This window comes from Nyctereutes procyonoides, unplaced genomic scaffold (assembly GCF_905146905.1).
Source record: "Nyctereutes procyonoides isolate TBG_1078 unplaced genomic scaffold, NYPRO_anot_genome, whole genome shotgun sequence".
Taxonomy (NCBI): Eukaryota; Metazoa; Chordata; class Mammalia; order Carnivora; family Canidae; genus Nyctereutes; species Nyctereutes procyonoides.
In genome coordinates, this window is record NW_026575046.1 from 52,302,763 (window position 1) to 52,326,022 (window position 23,260).

A 23,260-nucleotide genomic window follows, 5' to 3' on the forward strand; every position below is an offset into this window, starting at 1 on the left:
CCAGGTTAAACCCATCTCCATTCCAACCCTCAACCCCAGCCCAATTGGACCAGCCACCTTGGCCCGTATGCAGCCCATACCCACCTCTGAAAGGTCCACTCCTAGTCCACCCCCATCATTATTCACTGCCATCTGTGTCCCTACCCCACATCCAACCCATTTCTTTCCCAGCCTACTTCCCAACCACGCCCTCAGTGCGCACCTCCACACATTCACAATAACCACCTTCGCTAGCAGCACCCTCCTCGGTCCAGCCTGCCTACCTTATTCCCGTTGGGATCCCAGTTCCCAACCACACCCCTCCTTCCCTGCCTCCTTGATTGTGCTCAGCCCCAACTTAGCTCAGTACTCCAGGATTCCCAACTTCTTTCCCATCCCTGACCCACCTCTCTCTAGAGCACTCTCTCAGTTCCTGGCTGCCCCCAAGGGCTGTCTCTGATGGGTCCAGCCTCCAGTTCCTTTGCCTTCTCTCCCAAGCCTCAGGCCTCACAGAGGAATCCCAAGTACAGTTCCAGAAGCAGCATCTAACCCCAGACTCCCAGGGCAGGGTTCCAAGTACAGAAGTCCCCTACAAGGGAGTGGGCACCACTGCCAGGGCCTCATGGAACATCTCCACTCCTTGCTGAAGTGGGACCCTGAAACTCTCCCCAGCTTGAAGAAGCCTTTTCCACCTCTTACACAGCCTCCCACCCCCATCTTCTTGGGGGAGGTGACAGAATCAAGCAAGCTTTACTTGGTCCAGTCTGGGAGATGGAAAAGGAGGGGGCCCCCAGTTGGGCCTCTGAGTTCTGAGATGGGTAATCAGTTACACCAAGAGGAGGAGAGCAGTGTGCATTGATTAGCAGTGAGTCCCAGTGCTTTCAAGTAGGAATAACCTCTTCAAACCCCCTAAGTTTCACAGACACCTCCCTCGGGTACTCTGCACCTAGTATGCCATGGACCCCTGGCCCTGGTAATTTCTCCACAGCTGCCACTTGGAGCAAGGCCCTGGGCAGAGTCAGTGGGATTCTGGGGAGAGAGAAGACCACCCTAGGGCTGAGGGGTGCTTGGGAGGAGTAGGTAGAGGCATCTCTGGCCTCATTCCCCTCTTACTTTCTTTGACGTGTCCCAGCTCAGAATTCCCCACCACCTCCTCCTCCCCAGCCTCCTGCTCACTCAATTTCACATCCAAAAAACAGAAGTCCAATGAGCATGCTCTCCCTTCCTCAAATTCCTTCTTCCCCTCAGCCACCTACAAACTGTCTCCAGCCACCCCACTCTCACCTCTTTGCCATCTATATTTTTAAATAAACTTTTAATTTTAGAACAGTTTTAAATTTACAGAGAAATTACAAAGATAGCACAGAGTCCTCATATGTCCCATGCCCCGTTTTCTCTATTTTCAGGGGAGAAAGAGGGTTCCCTGCTTACATGCCCTGGAGCCTACTCCTTTTGGTCCTCTTACCCTTTAGCCCTCTATAAATCTAATTTATAAATCTGCAATCTGTCTCCTTTTGCTCCTGTTGTCCCTGGCACTGCTTCAGGGACAACTAGTGAGGTCACTGGTGACTCTTAAGTTGCCAAATTTAGTGGCCCCATCATGATCTTCACCTTCTTTTACCAGTGGGAGGAAGGTGATCACCAATCACCCTCTGTGAATCTGCCTTTCTTCAGCCACTTGTTACCCATGAAACAAACTCACAGGCCTGCCAGCTGAGGCCTGGTGGGGGTGGGACAACGGGGGGGGGGGGCGCGGGGGGAGGGGTGTTGATCTCAGTGCCTCCTTGGAGCTCCCACCAGGCTTTCGTGTCTACCACTCCCAGCACTGATCACCCTTCAAATCACTAACATATTGGATCTCTCCCATCCCTAGAGTGCCAGCTCCCCTCCACATTGGGAGGCTGGTCCAGTGACTTCTCTGTCCCTGGAGTAGAAGAGACAAAAAAGAGGGAGGATTCAGATCCAGAAGCTGGTCACTTGCTGTATGAACTTGGCTAAAAGGCTTCTCCTCTCTAAGTCTCCTCTTTGCTGATTTATAAGGATAAAATGTGACTGGATGGGGGCTTCAAAGGTGAGAAACCCCTCCCTCCTCCTGGAAGGCTGGCTCTCCCTACCTCCCACACCCATCTTCCTGTTCTGTGCTTCTCCACAACTCTCAGGGAAGGTTTCAAGACTGGCATGTTAGCCTCAGCACTTTTTCAGGATCAGCAGGTGGAGCCTTCTCTGCCCTGATCCTGCCCCTGCCAAGTTTGAACCAAGTACTTTCAAGAGTGCCCAGCATCATTTCAGTGCTCAGAGCATCTCCCAGGCATCTGCCCCTGGTCCAGAGCCAGCCACTGGGCCACATTAGCTCTGTTCCTGTCCATTGCTGTCACTGTACAGACTTTGCCAACCATGTTGCCCTAGACTCATTGCCAGACCGTTCTTGTCTTACTCATTTTCAACTATAAGATGGGATGATCATGACGGTGCCTACCTCATAGGGTCTGTCTGAAGACTTTTTAAAAAAATCTAAAAAGTGCTTAAAGTGGGACAGCCCTGGTGGCGCAGCGGTTTACCACCGCCTGCAGCCCAGGGTGTGATCCTGGAGACCTGAGATCCAGTCCCACGTTGGGCTCCCTGCATGGAGCCTGCTTCTCCCTCTGCCTGTGTCTCTGCCTCTCTCTGTCTCTCAGGAATAGATAAATAAAATCTAAAAATAAAATAAAATAAAAAAAATAAAAAATAAAAAGTGCTTAAAGTGGCAACCACACATAGTAGGTGCTATTGATGTGTTGGCCCTTTTTACTGTTTTACAGATGGGAAAACTGAGATTTAGGGAGGGGCAATGACTTGCCTTGAGGTGTGCAGCTGGTGAATGACAAAGTCTGGATGGGAACCCAGGTCTGTCCCATGCCACGTCACACCACAGGCTCTCCCTGTTTCCCCTCCTAGCACCCTCATTTCCAGGGGTGTGGCCCTGCCTAGAGTTTGGTCAGAAGTAGTTGTTTTCTTTCTTTCTTTCTTTCTTTCTTTCTTTCTTTCTTTCTTTCTTTCTTTCTTTCTTCTTTCTTTCTTTCTTTCTTTCTTTCTTTCTTTTTCTTTCTTTCTTTCTTCTCTTTCTTTTTTCTTTTTTTCTTTCGATTTTTTTTAAAAAGATTTTATTTATTTATTCATGATAGTCACACACAGAGAGACAGAGAGGCAGAGACATAGGCAGAGGGAGAAGCAGGCTCCATGCACCCGGAGCCCGACCCGGAGCCCGACGTGGGACTCGATCCCGGGTCTCCAGGATTGCGCCCCGGGCCAAAGGCAGGCAGGCGCCAAACCGCTGCGCCACCCAGGGACCCCTTTTTTTCGATTTTATTTATTAGAGAGAGAGCACAAGCAGGAGGAACAGCAGAGGGAGAGGGAGAAGCAGGCTCCCCTCAGAGCAGGGAGCCCAATACAGAACTTGATCCTGGAACCTGGGATCATGACCTGAGCTGGAGGCAGATGCTTAACTGACTGAGCCACCCAGGCACCCCATCAGAAGTAATTCTTAAGGCTGTAGCTGTGGAGACTACAGTGGGAGTCAGGGCAGGGGTCTGGGCTTGGAGGGGAGGAAATGTGCCCAGTGCTGTGGATGTCCAAGGTTAGGTATCTCTGTTCCTGTCCTCCAGGTTGCTTTTCCACTCCAGGCCGTGGTCAGATGCAGAGACTGCTTCAGGGATGCACACATCTCCCGAGTCAATCCAATGGTGTCAGCTCTGAGATTATTGGAACCACCGAGAAAGGCTCCTCTGGGGCTACTGAGCTGGCAAGATATGGGCCTGGGGCTGGTTGAAGGGCATCTTTGCCAATAACGGGAGACCCACCTGAGAATACAGCCATCCAGCATGAGGAAAACAGAGCTGAGAGATGGAGAGAAAGTAAGCTCGGAGAGACTCCTGCTGTCAACCTTCCTGGTTAAATGAGACAAATTATGCTTGCTTTTGCTTAAACTAGTTTGAATGGCAGCTGGAAGAGTCCTTCCTAATCTGCCTAATCCCCAAGCAGTAGTCATTCTTGTCAGCAGCAGGACAGGGTGAAAGCTGAGCTGGCCTTTTAGTGCCTGCGCTGCCCCCCACAACCCCCCTGGCCACTCTGTGGTGACCTCCCCACAGGATCTCCCAGGGTTGGGAGTTCTTCCCAGACTTCCAGCAAGCTTCTTGCCCCACTGTGGCCCCTGGAACCCTAGCCCCAACCCGCACCCCGTTAGGGGCCAGGGGGACCTATCCTCCATTCACAGGGTTGGGATTCCAAAATCCCCGCCTGGCCACTGGTCCCTGTGCGCCATGGGGCCCAGTCCTTTGGCCCACAGCTTCCCTTCCCTGGCAGGGCTGCCTGGAGGGGGCCACGTGGGAGCTGGCACTGAGCAGGTGAGGAGGCAGCCCCGGGATCATCGGTTCTCTGTACTCTGTACTCCCGTGGAAGTCTCTCGCCCTGCACCGCCTCTCTCCCCGCTGACTTCAAATGAGCTCGAACAGCTCAGAGCCAGCAAGAGCCCCTCCCCTGCCTGCTGCCTCTCCAGTTGCCCACTCATCCCCCTCATCCCCCCCCCCCCCCCCCGCCGTGGGCTCTGCCACCCTGGTTGGAGACCATTCTCCAAGGGCGCTAATGGCCTCCCCTGCCTGGCACAAGGACATTTCCCAGTCCTCAGAGCCTCCACCCGCACAGCCTCACACCCCAGCTTGGAACACCGTGATCCCTGCAGCTCTTTGGTGGTGGTGGTGGGGGGGGGAAGCTGGGAGGAGCACTGGGGAGTACCTCAGCCTTTGATCCCCAAGCCCTTCTGGCTGGGTCACTCTCACTCTCTGAGCCTCAGTTCCCCTCCTCTGAAACAGGCCATTAATGACCTAAGTGGTTTTCTGATTAAATTATACATAAGCTATTGCTCTGTGGTTGAGCAGACAGAAGAAGCATTAAGAACAGGTGCCCCCTGTTTGTGTTTATTTCCATCCAGGCTAGCTTCTCTTTCCTGAAATTCGGTCTCCACCTCTCTGCTCACCTTCCCCTCCCTGTCCACCCTCCCCCAACTTCCCCGTCTTCAGCCACCTTTCCCAGCTTCCTCCTTCCACACATCTGGGCTGTCCACTGACTTGACTGTGGCTGCCAGTGGCCGGGATTCCTCCTAGCCCATCATAGCCAAGCCTCTTGAAAGAGTTGTCTACACTCTCCTCTCCTCTCATTCTACATCTCACCAGCCCTTCTGTTTGTCCCTCTCACCCTGGCCGCTGCCCTAGCTCTCTGCTACACTGATCTGGCAAACATTGCTTTGTTGGAAATGCGGTGGGGACTCCTTGGCCTTATCTGCCTGGATAACACTGTTGGCACTTCTGGAAACACTCCTGCCCTGCCCCTGCCCCCCTGCCCTGAGCTCTGCAAGGGGCTGTCATTTGTTTCCTCTGTCCCCACATTGCTGTGATGTTGCTGCTTCCTGGCCTCTCACTTCTTCCCTGGCTGTCCTCATGTGGAATTTGTTCCACATTCATTTTTTTTTTTAACAGGTGAAGAAAGAATCAACCTTAATTGTCAGTGTCCAAAAACCAGATTTCACATAAAAGTCCGCATCTCTGGATGCTGTTGGTAAACTGAGATTTGCCACAGCTGGGCATTCCTGAATGGTGGTCCTTGCTTGGGGCCGAGAGTGGCTGCCCCCAGAAGGCTCCCCTCAGACTGCTCCCAGCAGCACTCACCCTCCTCCCCTGTGCTCTTGCTCACCTGTATCCATGGAAACCAAGCACGGACTGAGAGGGCTTCACAGTTCAAGAGAAGTGGGAGAGAGTACATTTCTTTGTGGAAGTGAAAGATACTGTGCTTAATATGCTAGGGACGTCTCCATTGAAAGGAAACCGCATCTTACCTGCTTACCTCTGCTGTGACCTGCTGGGGCCCTGCTCCTCAACTCTCTTCCCTGGGCATCAATTATAAGCATCTGTGGCCTCCCTGGTCCTGTCCCAAACTCATTCCTGAATTGAATCTGAGGTGAACATGGACTTGAATCTTCATCTGCTTCCTGTCTTTGTCACATAAATGTCCCACCCCACCCAGTCACATTCATTGGGCATCCACTCTGTGCCAGGTGCTGTTCTAGGCTCTGGCAAGATGTGATGAAAAGAATACAGAGAGCTCTGCACTCATGCTCTGGGGGTCCTCAGAACACAAGAGGCTGTCTCTTCCCTTGAGAAGGACGTGCCCAAGGACCTATTAAGAATGCCAGCAACTAAAAAAATAAAAAAATAAAAAATAAAAAAAAAAGAACGCCAGCAACTTCAGACATGCTAAATAAAGGTCCTCAGGCCACGCTGTCCTGGCCCGAGTTGGGGCCCTCTCCTGAGTCTCTCTCCTGTCCACGCTTGAGGAGAGAGAGATGATAATTCTCCTATGATGGTGGGGGCATCAGGCGGCAGCAGGAAGCTCCAGAGAAGGATAGGGCCACCACCAGAGCCTCCAAGTTTTGAGACAGCAGGCAGAAGGGAGCTTCCAAGGGGCACTTGCTGATGAAGGGTGCTCAGTGCCAGCCAGTCCAGGCCCATGTGGCCATCTGCAGGTCTGGCATCTAGCCTGGCTAGTGGCTCAGGAGCTCTGAAAACTTAGGTCTCCTAACCTGCCATCTCTACAGTAAGGGTAGATGCCTCACGGGGTGGCTGGGAGGATGGCATGAGATGATGTGAGCAATGGCTGGTATATTCCAGATGCAGAGCAGAGTTGCCTTCATGCCCCTCCTCACCCCTCATCCTTCAGGCCCCTGGGACTTGTCACCGGGTCCCATCTCTACCAAGTCACTTTCTTTTCCTCCCTTTCCGTGGCCCCTGCCCTTCCTCCGACTCCCTCTCCTTCTGTCCTCCTTGCTCACAGCTCTCAGAGCTCTTTTACAATACAGATCTGAACTGGCTGCTTCACTGTTTCATACTCTTCTGTGCCCTGCCACTCCCACCCCACCCACAAGATACAGTCCAGCTCCTTCGCTGGTCACTTGTGGCCTCCCAGGACCTGGGGGCTGTGCTCTGCTGGGGGGGGGGGTGCTCTGCTGTGGCATTGGGCTGATGCCTCTGGGCCTTCACCCTGGCTGTCACTGTTTTTCCCTTCCCATCTCTGCAGATGTACCTCCGAGCCAGTCCATATCAGGCACCCCCACTTGTGTGGGTGCTGGGGCCCAGCAAAGGGGATCTCCCTTTATCTTTTCCCACTGACCATGTGCTATCCAAGTCCCCATCACTAGGGTGACCAGGGTGGCCAGCCCTGGGAAAACCAGCTTGACCTCCACCCTGCTGTGTGCCTCAAATCCCACCTCTCCTATGCACAGGTAGAGGCACATGCAGGACACAGCTGGATACAGCTTTATTGTGGCAGTGGATGTGAGCAGGGGTTGGTGTGGTCAGCACCAGTGTGTGGAGGGAGTGGGAGGAAATGGAGGCAGTGCGGGGAAATGAAGGGGATGGGGCAGGGCCCAGGGAACCCCAGGCTCAGGCCAGGAGTTGGGGTTGGGGTGACCTTTGCCAGCCCTATCCAGAAATCTGGGCCGATGACTCCAGAACTGGAGCTCCCTCTGGCTGGGCTGGATGAGGCAGCAGTGGACAGGAGGGACTCACACATGGGAGAAGGCATGGCTCTTGCAGAGGGGCTTGTCCTTCTTAGAGTAGAAAGTCTTTCCTTCCAGGTTGATCTGGCATATCTGAGGACAGCCAAGGTCAAGCCACGTGGGGATGGGGGGTGGCAGTAGAGCCCCTTTCCCAACTCTCATGAATTCCAGAGGCAGGGAGTGGGAGGGAGGCTGGTGAGGAACACAGGGCGAGGGGGTAGGACCCGAGTCCAAGGTTGGGGGCACTCACCGCACACACAAAGCAAGTGTCGTGCCAGCTGAAGCCCAGCGCCTCCAGGAAGCGGTCCCCAGCATCGATCTTGAAGTCACAGCCCCGGCATTTCGTGCCAAACATCTTCTCATAGTCTGAGGATGGAGGCAAAGGGGGGGGGGCTAGGTTCTCACCTGCCCCGCACCCTACCCCTTACCTGTGCCCCCCTCAACCATCCCCTACCTCGCTCGCAGTACGGTGCCCCTTCTTCCATGTAGAAGGCCCTGTTCCGAATGGGTGTCTTGCAGGCCGCACAGGTGAAACAATGCACGTGCCAGGTCATCTTTAGGGCATGCATGATCTCCTAGGAGGACGCTACAGTCACCAGGCAGCTTGGCCCCTCCTCTCCAGAGCTGGGGACACAGGAAGGCTGGCCGTGGGCCCTCTTCCTTCCCATGGTAAATGTTACATCTGCACAACCACCATTCCTACTCTATCTCTGGCGCTGAGGTCTCCCCATGGATGTCCACCATGTCTTTCAGATTTGCCATGTCCAAAGCTCAGCTCATAACCTCTACACCCCAAACCTGCCTCTCTCACAGCTGTTCCTATCTCAGTTGATGGCAACTCCATGCTTCCATTTGCTCAGCTGAGATGCCCCTCTTTATCTCATATGCCACAACAAGTCTGCCAGGAACTCCTGTTGGGTCCGCCTTCAAGATGCATCCAAACCTGACCAATTCTCACTGCCTCCCTCATGTGGGAGGTAGGCCTCAGATCCCTGGCTTGAGTGACTGTACAAAACTGACCTCTGAGCTCCTCCTTCTGCCCCTTCAGACAGATATCAACCAGAACAAATCCACATTCCCCTCTGCTTGAATCCCTGCCTACCCTACATTTCCCTCTGGCCTATGTATCCTCTGCTCTCTCTACGTGGCCTCTTGCCCATGGCTGACGCACCCAGCATGCCACTCTTGGGGCTTCACACCGGCTGTCCCCCCTGTCTGGGCTGTGTACCCCTGTTACATCCCAAGTCTCACTGCTCACTGCCTTCAAGTTTCTGCTTCAATGTCCCCCTCTCCATGAGGCCTGTTCTGACACCACCAGTTAATACTTCCAATCTGTTCTTCCAATGCCACATTCCCAACACCTTTAACTCTGTTCTCAATGCTTAACAGCTCTTACTAACACAGCAGCAGATGATTTACTTATTGTATCTATTGCTTATCGTCTTCCTCTCTTCCCTTCTTCCTACTCAAATGTAAGGTCCAGGAGGGAATGAGACATGACTGTTCTAGGAGCTGATATAGTGCAACAGTGCCTATCCCCAGGGGTGCTCATCAACAAATGTTCGGGAATTAACCTGCTCCACTGGACTGGGGAGGAAGCAGAGGCTGGGGGTGGGGGCGTTCTGTGTACTCCCTGGGCCTGGGCTGTCAATCCTGGGGACCTCTGAGCCAACCAGGGCCGGGAGTATTCAGATCTAGAACAGGCAGAGGGCAGTGTGGGGCTTCAGGGTGGGCCAGATCTGTGGGTCCCACCAGGTTCTGCTTCTTAGCTAGGTAACTTGGCCAATGACATCACCCTCTCTTGACACTTGGTTCCTTCCCTTGTGAACTGGGAACCTAATCCCAGCCTTGAAGGTTGTTGTAAGGATGGCCCTAGATTTGAGGCTGGGGGTCTCAGACTCCATGCCTGCTGAGGGCAGGTAGTGGACTCAATGGGGCAAGGTGTAGTTGGGGAGCACCTGTTTCTGCCTGTAGGGATGGTGGTGACCAGTTCATAGAGCGAAGCCTGGAAGGCTCAGGTTGAAATCTAGCTGTTGAAGTGAAATCTGATTCTCAAATACTGCCCATTAATTTAAAATGAAACTGTATACCAAGCAAGACACATGGGCAGCATGTAGCTCTCAGATGGCCCATCTGTGCCCTCTGCATCTATGTCATATCTCACATACACCTCACAATCACCCTGGCCAGGAAGTTACTGACATCATTTTAGCGAGGCCCAGGGAAAACGAACTGCACCAGGTTACATAGTCAACAGATGGCAGAAATGGGTTCTATGCTCAAGTCCAGCTACTCCAAAGCTGGCTCTTCCTGTTGCCTGATGTTGCCTCTTTTCAAGAAGTAGACAAAAGCTCCAGGGACAGGAACCTGGCTGCAAGCTGGTAGGACAGGGGGCTTGGGCAAAAACTTGGGGTGTCCAGAGGTGGGTCCAGTGTATGTGTGAGCAGAGAGGCAGCTTTCTGCTGGTATTCTGAAGAACTTGGAAGCCAGTTATCAATATTTATTTGATGCCCTTATTTCCTAAATCTGCCTCTCTTATCTCCACAGCCCTGACCCAGGCCCTGTTCCCCTTCTCTCTCCCCTTGCCCAGAGGAAGCTTGCTGCAGCATAGCTGACCTCATCAGCCTCATCAGCCTCAGCTCCAAACTCCTAACACAGCCCCCACTCACCTCTTCTGCTTCATCTCACACCCTTCTCAGGTGTTACCTTGTGACACAAGCTATTCCTTCTGCTTGGAGTACTCTCTCCCGATCCTTCTCTAAGCTAATTCCTACTAATTTTTAAAGTTCAGCTTAGAAAAAAAATAAAATAAAGTTCAGCTTAGAGAGCACTTTCATCCATTCCTTCAAACATTCACTGATTGCCTCCTATATGTGGAGCACAATATAAAGCAAAATAGCCCTGGCCCCAGCACATGGAGTTCACACCTGGGGAAAGATGGGACAAAAGACTGGGGCTTAGTGAGCAAACTGTGGGGGACTTGGCCTGGTGAAAGAGTAGATATCAGAGAAGGTGGATATCATTTCCTGAGGAAATGATAGGAGACCCACATGAGAAGGAACAAGGTACAGAGGGTGCTAAAACAGTATTCCTAGAGAGGACAGACTCTGCAAGGGCCCTGTGGGAAGAGAAATAGCACAGTGGCAAAATGAAGTGGCCCACATGGCTGGAGCACTGGAGAGGGGCTAGTGGTGAGAGGTGAGCCTTAAGAACATGGGGTTTCTAATGGTCCACAAACCAGGGTAGGTCACCTTTAATGTGTCCCTCACGCTCTGCAGCTTCCTTCCAACTCCACTGAAACTATCTGATTGCTCCATGTTTCTCTCCCCATGTTCCATGCTGATTTCCCAGGGCAGGCACAGTTCTGAGCTCCGGGTGCTGACAGGGAACGGCACTCCTTGCAGGGCAGGTAAGGCTTCTCCCCCTTACCTTACCCCCAGGATGAGGTGAGGGCTTTCTAGTGTTTGTCAGGCTGTGAGTCCCTGCAAGAGGAGAAGCTAGGGGCCCCTGGGCCTCTGGGGAACATTACCCTGGGCTGGGTAGGAGAGGTTTGCCATCCAAGGCTTACTCCAGGACCTGGGAACCAGCCAGGCCCTATAAATAAGGCTTGGCTCCTCATCTGTGCCTGGGTGATAACACTGTCCACTCAGGACAGGTGCAGCAGGACAAGAGTGCAGTGTAACACAGGGCAGTCCTCGAACAGAATGGCCTTGATTTGTGGACATCCAGCTCAAGAAAGGTCCTGGGATCCAGCCCATTCTCTTAGAGCAGTCCAATAGGGTGTGGCCCAGGCTGGCAGGGAAATGACTGTGATCTGGGCCAAAATTCCCTCACCTGGAAGCTGGAAATAACCAAACTGACTTCCTATAGGACTGTGAAGCTGGATACCCACACACTGTAAGTGCCCCACAACACAAACTGTCATTACAATGACAAAGACTGTGATAATACCCATTCCCCCCTTCTTGTCCACTGATGGAATCTCCATTCTTTGCCGGGCACATGGCTGCCCCAAATAGCTGGTCTTTCCCAGCCTCTCTTGCAGCTCAGTATGGTCATGTGACTGAGATCTGGCCAATGGGATGGAAGCATAGCATTGGGTGGCAGCATCTTCTCAAGATGGCTGCCATAGGCCCTCCATCCCTTCATCCCCTTCTGGCTTCCCGCTGGCTGAAACGTGGCAATTTTAGTTGAGGTTCAAGAGTCATGTTGGACTATAAGTGTTAAGTAAGCCTGTGCTAAGAATAGCTGAGGAACAAGATACAGAAAACCAGATCTGCCTGTTAGTCCCAGAATGCCCACCTCTGCACTTTCTTAGGTGGGAAATAAGCAGCCAGTGTTTTGAGTTTTATACCGCTCGTGGTCAAGGTTCTCCTTACTGATATGAACATTACCACGGGGCTCCCTGGCCACATTTGACAGCTCTGTATCTAGAAATAGGAGAAGCAGTAATGTCAGGAAGAGCCCAAGCTGGGAGTCAACAGTCCTGGGGCCACACCAGCTTAGCCCTCATCCTGTGCAGCCTTGGGCAGTTTCTGGCCCTCTGGGCTTCAGTTTCCATACATTGGCGACAGGAACTCCTTTAGCTTTTCGCCCTGCCTGTTCTGCCCCTGCTTCCTCTGGCTGTGCCTTGACCCCTGGCACCCTCTGAGTCCTCCCCGCCACTAGGTGCTCCTGGGGGCGGGGCCCAAACCTGTTACTTCATGAGGTGTCCTGGAGAATGGGGCACTATGTGGCACACCGTCCACATTTAATAAGAGAACGAATGGGGGAAGAAGGTAGATGGCCCTTCCCTCTTTGCTCATGACATACTGACCCAAGTCCCAAGCCTGGTTCCCACCAGCATCTAGGTTGCCCTGCAGAAAACATGGCCAGGCTCTGCTGTGTGTTCAGCCTTAGTGGGAAGAACAGGAGTTTGATCAGAAATTTGTGTCTGGGGCAGCCCGGGTGATTCAGCGGTTTAGCGCCGCCTCCAGCCCAGGGTGTGATCCTGGAGACCCGGGGATCGAGTCCTGCATCGGGCTTCCTGCATGGAGCCTGTTTCTCCCTCTCCCTGTGTCTCTGCCTCTCTCTCTCTCTCTCTCTCTCTCTCTCTCTCTCTCTCTCATAAATAAATAAATAAATAAATAAATAAATAAATAAATAAATAAATAAAATCTAAAAAAAAAAAAAGAAAGAAATTTGTGTCTGGATTTCTGACTTCACCACTGCATAGTCCTAGGCCCTCCAGGAACGCTGAGTTATCTTTCAGATCTTCTGTCCTCTCGTGCACTGGAAATGGCAGATCCTGTGGGTTAGCCTCAAAGCCTGTCACAACCCCCTTCCTTTTTGCCTTCCTCGCTTACAGGAGATGAAGTCTAAGATACTGGGTTTGCCAACTTCCCCTGCAGTCCAGGTGCTCCTAGGATAACAATGCCAAACACTGGGATAAAGATGCAAGTTCCCAGTTTTTCTTCCAGAGTCAAAAACAAAACCTTGTTAAAATAATGCCATTTGGCTCTTCCCTCTCCTTTCTGTCTGCAACAAGAATATAAGGCCTGGGGCTGGCAACCAAGATAAAATAGGCTTGGGGACAAGGCTTTACAAGTTGCTAAGCATTTTGGAGCCAATAGCAGGAAAAGCCTAAGGACATCCTTGAGCTGGAATGCTTGTGACTGAAGTAAATAACCTGTTTTGTTGAGGTTTTATCCTTGTAGATGAATGTAAGCCCACTGACAGCCACCATGATCAGGGTGGACCTACCCTCTTCAGGTAACGTTTTATTTCAGGGAACCAATCCTTCCTCCCTCTGTCTGTGGTTTGGGTGGGACCACCTGACCACTGCTTTGGTGGATGCCCCCCAGGCCTGGCTAGTCTTGGTTTAGAGATGGGCATGTGACACAAGCTATTCCAGTGAACACCAGCACTGGGACCCTCACTGCGCCAGCCGGCACAGGGGTGCTTCTATTCTCTCTGTAGTGCTAGGCTGGGGAGATGTAACCCTGGAGCCACCATGGCACCATCTTTGCCACCTTCCAAGGAAAAGTGTGCAGGGAACGAAGCTAACACAGATAAAAGCAGAGGCAAGTGATGAGAAAAGTCCTGATGGCTTCAAGACCTGCACGATGACCTGGGCTTGGAGGTAGTGCCCCGTGGGCTTTCTGACTGTTTGAACAAGCACATATACCTCCCACTTTTCAAAAGTAAGTATTATACCACTTTGCTTTTGTGACAGACCCATTAACTGAAAGAAATATGAAAAGGAATTTTGCTTTTACCAAAAAAAGGTGAAAAGTGAAAAAGAGTGTTCAGCATTTGTCTTGCAGTGAGCCACTACAGAGGTGGTACGTGCCCCTTACCGGAGCAAGTGCCCTGGGAGCCACACTCTGTACCCCAGCACCGCGCCACCCCAGCACCAGGCCACCCCAGCATTGTGTCATCCCAGCACTAGGCCACCCAGCACCAGGCCACCCCACACCAGAGCACCCCAGCACCGCACCACCCCAGCATCAGGCCACCCAGCACCAGGCCACCACAGCTCCAAGCTGTGTCTGTGAGCATCTGTGCTTTCTCTCAATTTACTTTGTGCATCTGTGAGCAAGATGTGTCCTCAGGTATCAGAAGAATGTATAAGAGATTATTTTTTGGGTCTGGGAACACTCAGATTTCCTTCCATATGAATTAACAGTACTTGCTTCTTCACTTTATGCTATTTCGGCTTGTGAAAGTTTCCACAAGAACACTCTACTTTCAGAGAGCCAGGGACACTTGGACACTCTCGTTTGCTGGAGCCCCTCTGAGTAGGGTTTTAGTTATTTGTGAGGAGGATCTTGGTTAACATAAAATGAGGCTAATATTGCATCCTGTTTATTAAGATGCTAAGAATCCAAAGGACTCATGAGGGGAGAGGCCCAAGGCCTGAGTTCCTCTGTAGTAATCTTTTGATACTGACAGAGTCAGATTCACCCTCCCACCCACCCACCCACCAGCCCCACTCACGCCTGTGATCTTCTTCTTGCACTTGGCACAGCTGGGTGCATAGCGCACATCATAGCAGGGTGGGCAGAAGATGGCACCCTTCTCCTCAAAGAAACCGCCCTCTTCCAGGACCTTCCCACACTGGCTGCACACAAATTCCTCGGGGTGGTACGAATGGCCCAGTGCAACCAGGTATCGGCCCCTGAGGGGGAGGTGAGGGCAGTAAGAGGGAGTGTAGGCAAATGAGGGAGGGGGCCAAGCCAGAGCCCAAGTGGGTTTAGGGAACACCTATTTTGAAGCCTTGAAGGGAAATGCATTCTCCCCATTTTCCAAATAAAGGAGAAATAGGCTTGGGAGGTGACCCGAGTGTTGACACAGTGATGTAGTTGCACTGCTTTGATGACAAGAAATGAGTGACAGAGGCAGTGTTGGAATAAGGAGGATTACACTTGGTGGGGGCTGCTGACTTGGGCCTAATGAGACAAACCAGAGGAACTGGTGCCCTGGGGCAGGAGGCCCAGAGTGCCTATTGGATCTGAACACCAGGGGGTAACTGAGCCCACCCCGGTGCCACCCTATCTCACCTGCCTAGTCCATCTGGCCTGGGGAGGGGCCGGCAGGTCCCACATAAATGAGGGTGTCTCAAGAAGGGGGTTCTTTGCAGAGCCTAAGAGCTGACAGGAGTCAAGAGCCATGCAGGACCATAGCTGAGAACTAGCAAGGTTCTTAGGAGCCAGCACACTTGACTCCGGGGGTACTGTATGACCCTGATGGGTCTAAGGCAATAGTGCAGAGAGGGAGGGGCCTTTGGCCTGTCTGCTCTGAGAGCTGAGGGTTGGCAGAGAACAGGTGAACAGGAGGGAGAGCGGGGACGGGGGGGGGGGGGGGAACACAGGCCCTTCCCTGCCCAGAGAGCGGCCATTCTAGGGGTGCAGCTTGGGTGTGTTGTTGGCACTTCCTCCATTTCAGCAGGGCAAATACTGATAGAGGCCGACGTGGGGTGGGGTGGGATGGGGGAAACGATGCAGAATCTGAGGACCTAGGCCAGGTCCCTGCCCCCAAATGCAACTGGAAACTAAATCCTTATCCTCCCACAGTGACAGTTGAGATGAGTGGGGAGAGAGTCTGGGGCGCAGAGGTCGGAAAGATGACAGGGCCAGGCCTCAGGATGGAAAAGGTCAGAGTAGCAAAGGAACAGGCCACCCACCGGATGACCTTGTGGCAGTGGTGGCACACGGGAGTCTTGCCATTGTTGCCACCACCTGCTCCCGTGCCCCCTCCGGCGGCTGCCTGCACGATGGAGGTGCGGTTCTGCAGAGGTGTGGGTGTGGCTGGCTGGCTGTGCCGGGTCAGCACCGTGCTGGTCTTGTCCGGAGCATAGCGCTCAGCAAATCCAGGATCCACGGCCCAGGGTGGGCGGCTGGTGGGGCTGAGGGTGGTAGGGCCTGCCGAGGCCAAGGAAAGTGGTTCCAAGGAGGTGCCCAGCGACCCCAAAGGCCAAGGGTTTGAGCCAGGGTCAGCTTGGAGGGGCCTCCCCCACCTGCATGCCCCTGGAGGCTACCCACCCTTCCCCAGGCCCAAGCCCACTCTCTCTCACCAGGCCAGGGTTCCTGGGGTGTAGCTGAGGCTGGGGCTGGGGCTTCTGTCCTGGGCACCTGGCTGCAAGATCTGCAGTTCAAGGCCCTGTATGGTTGAAGCTCCTGGCATGGCCCCACCCCCCAACCTTGGGCCTGCTGGCCCCATGGGAAATGCTTGGGTGCATGAGAGCTGCTGGGCTGGACTCCAGGTCCCAGAGGAGTAGGTAGGGGTAGGGCAGTGTCTCCTAGACCAGCCGGCAGGTCTATTGTACAGAGCTGGGAGATGGAGGGAGTGTGCTCCCTTCTGGGGCAGCTCTTGGGGCTTCCTCATCCCAGAGATCTAGCTCTGATGGCAGGGTCCCCTTTGTCAGGTACCACCCCTCATTGAGACCCAGACTGGCATGGCCCACACCAGGTCTGAACCATGTAATACCCCCAGAGCCAAAACAAATCAAGCCCACAAAGATAGAAGGCAGAGGCAGAGAAAGCGAGGCTGAGAATGTTTATTTCCATGCTTCAGCCAGCACAGACCTGGCAGACAGTAATACTGTAGGGCAAGGAGGGGAGGCAGTGTCAGACAGAGCCAGGCCCTCTGCCAGGCCAGCAAGAGGCTCAGTCCAGGGGCAGGAAAAGAGTGGGTGAGGTAGGCAGAAGCTGCAGTGGCCAGGGGAGGGGGTGCCCCGGTGGGAGGAACAGAAAGAGAGAGGCAGAGAGGGTAGCCGGCCAGTGAGGGCCGGGCTATGACTGCACGTTGAGCACGTGGGCAGAGCGCTGGTGGTGCCAGTCCCGGAGGCGGGTGTAGCGTGGGCTCTGCAGCTCCAGGACATACTTTTCCCTGGGGGGCAGAGAAAGAAGGAGGAAGAAGTAGAAGGAGAGATTGAAGGGAGGAAGGGAGGGATGAAGGAAGGAAGGAAAGGAGGAAAATAGCCCTGGAGGCGGACCCTCAGGTGCAGACACAGGGCAGTGGCTGGAATGGGAGAGGCAGGAGGTGAGAAAGAAGGGCTATTGTCCATCCTTTTACCTTGATTTCTTCAGGTGTTCCTCATCCGGGTCTTGCACTGAGAGAGCAGAGGCAGGCATTGACCGAGAGAAGACAGAGGGCCACCCCAGCCCTGAGCCCTGGCAGAAGGTCACAGGGCACCAGAGCAGGCTCCAGCTGAGCCTAGGCCCAGGCCAGGGGCCAGCAGGAGAGTCTGCCCTGCCCTGGGCTGGCACTTACTGAACTCGGTGCCCGTGAGGTGGGCAAGGATGCGGAAGGAACGGGACTGGCTTGTCCCGGGCCGAGGCCGCCAGTCCTCTGTGTCCTCCATCAGCCGCTGCTTGCTGGCATCTGGGACCAGCGGCCGGAGCGGCTGTCTGTGGGGAGGGTGTGGCTCAGAACCTCATGCAGGAGTGGGCAGTGGGGGCAGCCCCTCCCCAGATTGGTGCATGTGGGTTATGGTGCCGGGAGAGTGGGAGAGGGCAAGGCCAGGGCCCTGCTGGGAGGGGGGTGGGGTGGGGGGTGGGGGGGTGAGGGAGCTAAATGAGAGGAAATGAGGGTGGCTAGGGTGGGGAGGGACCACCGCCCAGAATGCCAAAAAGAAGGAAGAGAAGGACAGGCAGAGGGGGCTCACTGACTTGTCAGGGGTCTGCACCTGTGAAGGAAATAGACAGATGGACAGATAAAGGGACAAAGGGACAGACACAGGAAGAAAAACGGTAAGGGGTCAGAGTAGCCAGGGGCAAGGCTGCACTGAGTGTCTGGGGCTCAGTTACGTGACACCACACCCCAAACCTAGGCCACCAGTTGGGGGGCGCTGCCTGGCTTGGAGCACCCAGGAAGGCTGCGCCTGCGCAAGAGCCACACCCTCAGAGGGGTCCAGTGCCTGCAGCCCCACCCCGGCCACCAGGGGTCGCTGCCGCACGGTTCCAGCCAGCCTGGGGCACAATGCAGACTGAGCAGCAGTGGGCAGCAGGGGCGGGAGGGGGGGGCGGCGGGGGTGGGGGGCCGCGCGCACGCGGCATGGGCGTGGGTGGGCAGGACCGACGTACCCATTCTGCTGCAGGGCGTTGTCAGCTGGCAGGGGTACCCCAAAGGGCCGGGCTGTCTTGTTGAGGGAGGCGCTGGGTGCAAAGGTATACCGCGGGGGGTCTGCGGTGGGGGCCAGGGCCTGGGCGGAGACAGAGCCGGGCAGGGCGGGGGAGGGGGGACGTGGGGGCAGGCAGGGGGCCGGGGGGTGTGGGGGGGTGCGAAGGGAACTCTGGGCCCAAGGGGGATCCCCCCCACGCGTGGGAAGGACAGCGGTGCTCCAACCCCCACACCCACACATCTGGCTGGAGGCATGGGGGAGGGAGGACTCAGGTTTCAAGGGGCCCATTTGGGAGGGATGATCTAAGCCCACGCGGGCCAAAAGGCAGACTAACTGGGGCAAGATGAGTGAGGCTTGTAGCACAGGCCAGCGGAAGGCAGCAGACAGACAGGCAGACATGCGTGGTGCCCAGACCGTGCGGCAGAGCCCAGCCCAACCCCCAGTTTCCCAGACTCTCCCAGCTCTGGCCTCCACCCTCTACTTCCGGCCAGGGATAGGGGTAACAAGGCTCCTTGCTCCGGGGGAGGCCTAGTCAGTCCAGCAGTCCAATCCCACCCTTCCCACCGCCCAGATGGACTGCTCAGATGTCCCCGGCCTACCTTCTGCAGTTTGCTCTGAGCTGGCTGGGCCCTGGAGGAGAAGGGGAAGAGGTAACAGTGGGCCAGGCCTCAGGGTGCCCCCACCCGCCAAGCAGGCTGGCGCCCTTGTACCTGCTGAGACCCAGGCTCAGGTGCTCCCCGCAGGCACGAATCTTGTTCTGGGCTTCAATGTGCGTCAGGCCCCCTGCATTCTCGCCATCTATGCTCAGCACCCAGTCACCCACAGCCACACCGGCCTGTGCAGCTTTGCCTCCAGGAGTGAGCTGCAGACAGATGGAAGGTCACAGGGACCCCAAGCCTCTGCAGACCAAACTGAGGCCAACATTAGTCAACCCTGCTTAAACTGCTCCACTTCTAGAACCTGGAGGCCTCTTCATTCAACGTAATCTCTGGGCAGCTGCTGAATACTCAAACAATCCGGGAGGGGTGGGGTTCACCTGAATTTCACAAATACCCCAATCTCCCCGTTTGTTTAGTCATTTGTTCACCTCCCATGACCCTCCTCCCTACAGTGCAGAAAATGCTATGACATCACCAAGCAGCCACCTTCAGGTTGGGCCCCAAGCTGCTCAGCTCCAACCACAGCCTCTGAGCCCCCTGCTGGCCTCCTGCCCAAGCTGTTTCACCCATCCTCTGGCTTGTGTAAATGGCGAGTTCCTCCATGATACTGCTAGGTGCTCTCACCTCATACTCCCAGCACCCTGTCCTGTGGCCATCTGCAGGGATCTGCCAGGACCCTCTGAGAGCCAGGAATAGACCCCTGTCATCTCCAGGGACCCTGTGAAGCACTTGAAGAGGACCCATGGTGTCAGCTGGGGCTGTCAATGAGTGTCACCCCGAAGCCTTCAATTGCCACATCACCCTCTCCCCCCAGTCTTTTGGGCTCTGCCTTGGGAATCCCTGCTTCCTGTGGCAAATGAGGGGTAATAGGGCTGGCAGTAATGGTCACCACCAGCATGAAGTGAGATTGTCATGAAAGAACCAGGACTTGGCCACCAGCCCTTTGAAAGTCCCAGTGGGGTATTTCCCAGACCCCTGATAGATCTAACCTTGACAACCCCACTGGGCGCTCTCAGCCCTCTACTCCAGAGGCAGCAATCTAGAAAGGGGTGGTGCAGCTGTTCATGGGTCTAAGCCCACAGAGCTGCCTCGGCATCTGGCAAGGGGCCTGGCATGAAGTAGACTTCTATGGGGAAGTGCTGGAAGGCAAATTCACATTTCGTAGGTTGGGGGTAGGACTGCAAGGTACTGTCTGTCCATGACCTCAGGAGGCTCCTCAGGCTTACAGACTGAGCTGTACAGGCTGGGAGAGGGGAGATAGGAGGTTCTAGAGAGATCTCCAGAAGGCAGAGAAACCAGATGCAGAGACTGACAGCACTAGGGCAAGAAGGGAGAGCTGGCTCTATTTCATGCCTGGGAGGTTAGAAGGGCAAACCAGCTGGGTGCCTCCTTCTTTGCTAAATGATAAGAGCACCTTACATTTATTCAGCACCTAGTATTGTCACATACTGATACTGAATCTTCCAAAAACCAGTGAAATGGAGTCTGAGGTTATATGCATTTTGCACACAAGAATAACAGAGAGGTTATGTAACTTGCCTCAAGCTGCTCAGTAAGACGCAAGGCTAGGTCTGATCCTAATCTCAAAGCTCCACTACACTAGGCTACCTCTGCTGAGTGTTGGAACCCAAGTCAGAGGTCAGCCCACCTAGGACAACTCCCTAAACCCCTGGCTGGGTCTGGGACATAGATCTTAATCACTTTTAGTTCAATCCAACAACCCCTTATAACGAGCATAGAGAAGTGATACCCTTGAAAGGAAGTGACTTACTCAAGGTCATGCTGAGTCAGTAGAAGGGAAACCTGGTCCAGCCACTCCCTACCCACACAAGCTGGCTCCTGGGAGGTGTGGGCTAAGCCTGAGGTAGAGGTCTTGGGGGGTGGGCAGGAGTAGCTGGCTCCAAGGGAGGGGTAGGGATTTGGGGATGACTTCCTTTCCTGAGTGAGGAGGACAGGATAGAGGAGTGGTCAGAGAGGTAGAGAGAGAAGCAGGAGAAAACCCTGGGTGTGGGGTGGGGGGCTGGAGAGAGAAGCAAGGCAGCCTGAGTAGTCAAGAAGGGGGAAAGCCAGAGAGTTGGACGCTGCATGGGGTAGGGGTGAGTCAGCCTGAGGGCTCTAATAAGCAGCCCAACCCCCAAGTCTCAGACATTACCTCATCTCCCAGGCCTGGGCCCACAGCCAGCCCTAGCCCCTCCCTCCTGGGGTCAGGGGAGAGGGAGGAGCTGACCAGCTCAGAAAAACCCACCCCACCCGCCCACCCACCCACCAGGGCCTAGGTCCAATTCCAGGGCTGGGCTCAGCTTGTGGCCCCACCCACAGCTAGGGCTGCTGACAAGGGTGCTCAGGACCAGAGTGCCCCCAACAGGCCACATCTTAAAGTCCATTCCTCAGGCTACTATGTTGCTCATACCCACCAATGAAGAAATTGAGTCTCAGAGTCCTACAGCCAGCCTTTCTCGGCTCCTCGGACTCTGCTCACCAGTTGGCCATCCCAGCATGGGGCTGCATTCTTGGGCTTATAAGGCAATCCCCTGACACAAGGAGGAGCCAGCCCCTAGCTCCGCCCCTACCAGGGCAGGCCCTCAGGAGCTGACATTAGAACCCTAGAGCCCCATCCCACACTCCTGCTTTGGGTCAGAGGCCACTGCATCCTGAATAGGACCAGTGGATGAAGATGGAGAAATCTCACAGAAGCTGGAAAGTGCTGCCCTCCCCACCAAACTGCAGGCCATCCCAGTGCTTGAATTCAAATCCCTGTTTTGCCATGGAATCACTGAAAAGGTCCCTCTACCTCTCTGAGCCCCGAGTTCCCTCATCTGGAAAAACAAGATGACAATTGCTATTCCCTAGGTGGCAGTGAGACTGAAGTGAGATCCTGCAGTCAGGAGTGCCCTGGCTGGGGCTTGGCTCCAAGCATTGCTCCTTCAGGCAGCTTAGATACTTCCCAGAGACCTCAGGCTCACCTCCTGCAGAATCGGCATCTCCCTAGGGCCTCAGAGGTGGCCCCACGAGCTTTGTGGAATGGCATCGAGTATGGGGCAGTGGTGGGGAACTCCTCTTCCCATACAAACCTAGTTGGGAATCTTGTGGCAGGTCCAGCACATCTCTGGACCTAGATATCTCCTGCTCTATTGTACCTGCCTCACTCCTGCTCAGACTCCTCCAATCCCCCACTAGAGACCTGAGCACCCAAAGACTCCCGGGGGAGCCCCTCCCCCAACATTGGCTCACCCTGGAGATGGAGAGGGGCACATTGAAGTCCTTGCCCCCCTGCAGCCGAAAGCCCCAAGGTGCGGGCCCCTCCAGCACCACCTTGAAGGAATCCATGGCGCCTGCCCCTAGGAGGAAATAAAAGGTAAGCCAACAGCATGATGGGTGTGCAGGCAGGCCCAGCTCTAGACACCAGCCTTGGACTGGTGCCAGGCAGGCACGAGCGGCCGCTGGACACAGCCAGGGCATCGGTAGGTGGGCACCTTGTCAGGTGTCGCTGGGTTTCTGGCTGGCAGACCTCAATCTGGAAAAGTCGGGGCAACCCCTCTTCCCCGGGGACTGGTATGATGAGGGGTTCCCCTCATTCAGTCGAAGTTCTTTTCATTCAGAAACGGGCTGCAGGGCTAATTTGACACGGTCTCCCCTCAAAGCCCGTCTGAAGCCTCGGACAGACAGCGCGTGAGTCGGCCGTGAGTCGGCCGTGAGTCGGCCGGCGGTCCTCTCCCCCGCCCCCGGGGCTTGACAGGCAGGCCGCGCCGAGGCCCGCTCGGACTATATAAGGCGTGTAAGCTGACACTGTGCGGAGCCGGCGGAGGGAACGCTCGGGGGCTCGGGACGCGAGGGGGAGGGGTGGAAGGGAGGCGGCTGGAGCGGGTCCTAGCCACTCCCGGGCGGGTGGAAGCTGATGAGGGCTCCTGTGCTCTGGGGGCGACCGGGCGGGGCCGCGGCCCCCGTGGAGATCGGTGAGGTCTAGGACCCCAGAGCGTGGCCAGGGAGGGGATTCAATCAGGAGCCCTGTGGGGGTGGCCCCTCCCACACAGGCCCAACACTATCCCGGCGTGACTCAGTTTCCCCCGTCCCTCCCCCGCCCCAGGCCCCTGCATTGGCCGAGTCCCGGGCGCAGGGAGCAGCGCAGGCGCCAGCCAGCCCGGGCCGCGGCGGGCTTCGCCACAGGAAGGCGGGGGCGGGGGCGGGGGCGGGGGCCCAGGCTCGCGGGAGGAAGCGCAGCGCGGCGCGGCCTCGACTCCACTGCCCTTCGCGGTCCCTCGCAGGCTCCCGCCCTCGGCCTGGCCTAGCCCGAGACGCCCCGCGCGGTCGCCAGTACCTGCTCCGCCCCGCCGAGGCGCCGCTCGGTGGCCGGCCCCGAGGAGCCGCGCTGGGATCCGCCGCCGGGCTCTGACCCCGCCTCCGCGGCCGCCGCCCGCTTTGAGCCCGCGGAAGGGGGCG

At 55.4% G+C, this 23,260-nt stretch overlaps 1 protein-coding gene across 8 annotated transcripts; it reads right to left on the reverse strand.

Moving 5' to 3' along the window:
• Window positions 1-7,303: 7,303 nt before the first annotated feature.
• On the reverse strand, window positions 7,304-23,260 carry PDLIM7 (PDZ and LIM domain 7). 8 transcript variants are annotated; one of them, XM_055325212.1, is made up of 13 exons: window positions 23,139-23,260; window positions 22,055-22,161; window positions 18,875-19,026; window positions 18,764-18,794; window positions 18,127-18,245; window positions 17,315-17,451; window positions 17,117-17,153; window positions 16,116-16,186; window positions 15,726-15,963; window positions 14,540-14,720; window positions 8,016-8,136; window positions 7,812-7,927; window positions 7,304-7,654 (listed from the first exon to the last, which is right to left on the reverse strand). In XM_055325212.1, the coding sequence occupies exons 2-13, from the start codon at window positions 22,148-22,150 to the stop codon at window positions 7,568-7,570; spliced, it is 1,386 nt and encodes a 461-aa protein (XP_055181187.1). In that variant the 5' UTR covers window positions 22,151-22,161; window positions 23,139-23,260; the 3' UTR covers window positions 7,304-7,567. The 8 variants fall into 8 exon arrangements, with proteins under 8 accessions (XP_055181187.1, XP_055181191.1, XP_055181189.1 ...); XM_055325216.1 differs by lacking the exons at window positions 18,127-18,245; window positions 23,139-23,260 and adding exons at window positions 17,713-17,729; window positions 22,297-22,494 and having other exon boundaries at window positions 16,116-16,177; XM_055325214.1 differs by lacking the exon at window positions 23,139-23,260 and adding an exon at window positions 22,297-22,493 and having other exon boundaries at window positions 16,116-16,177.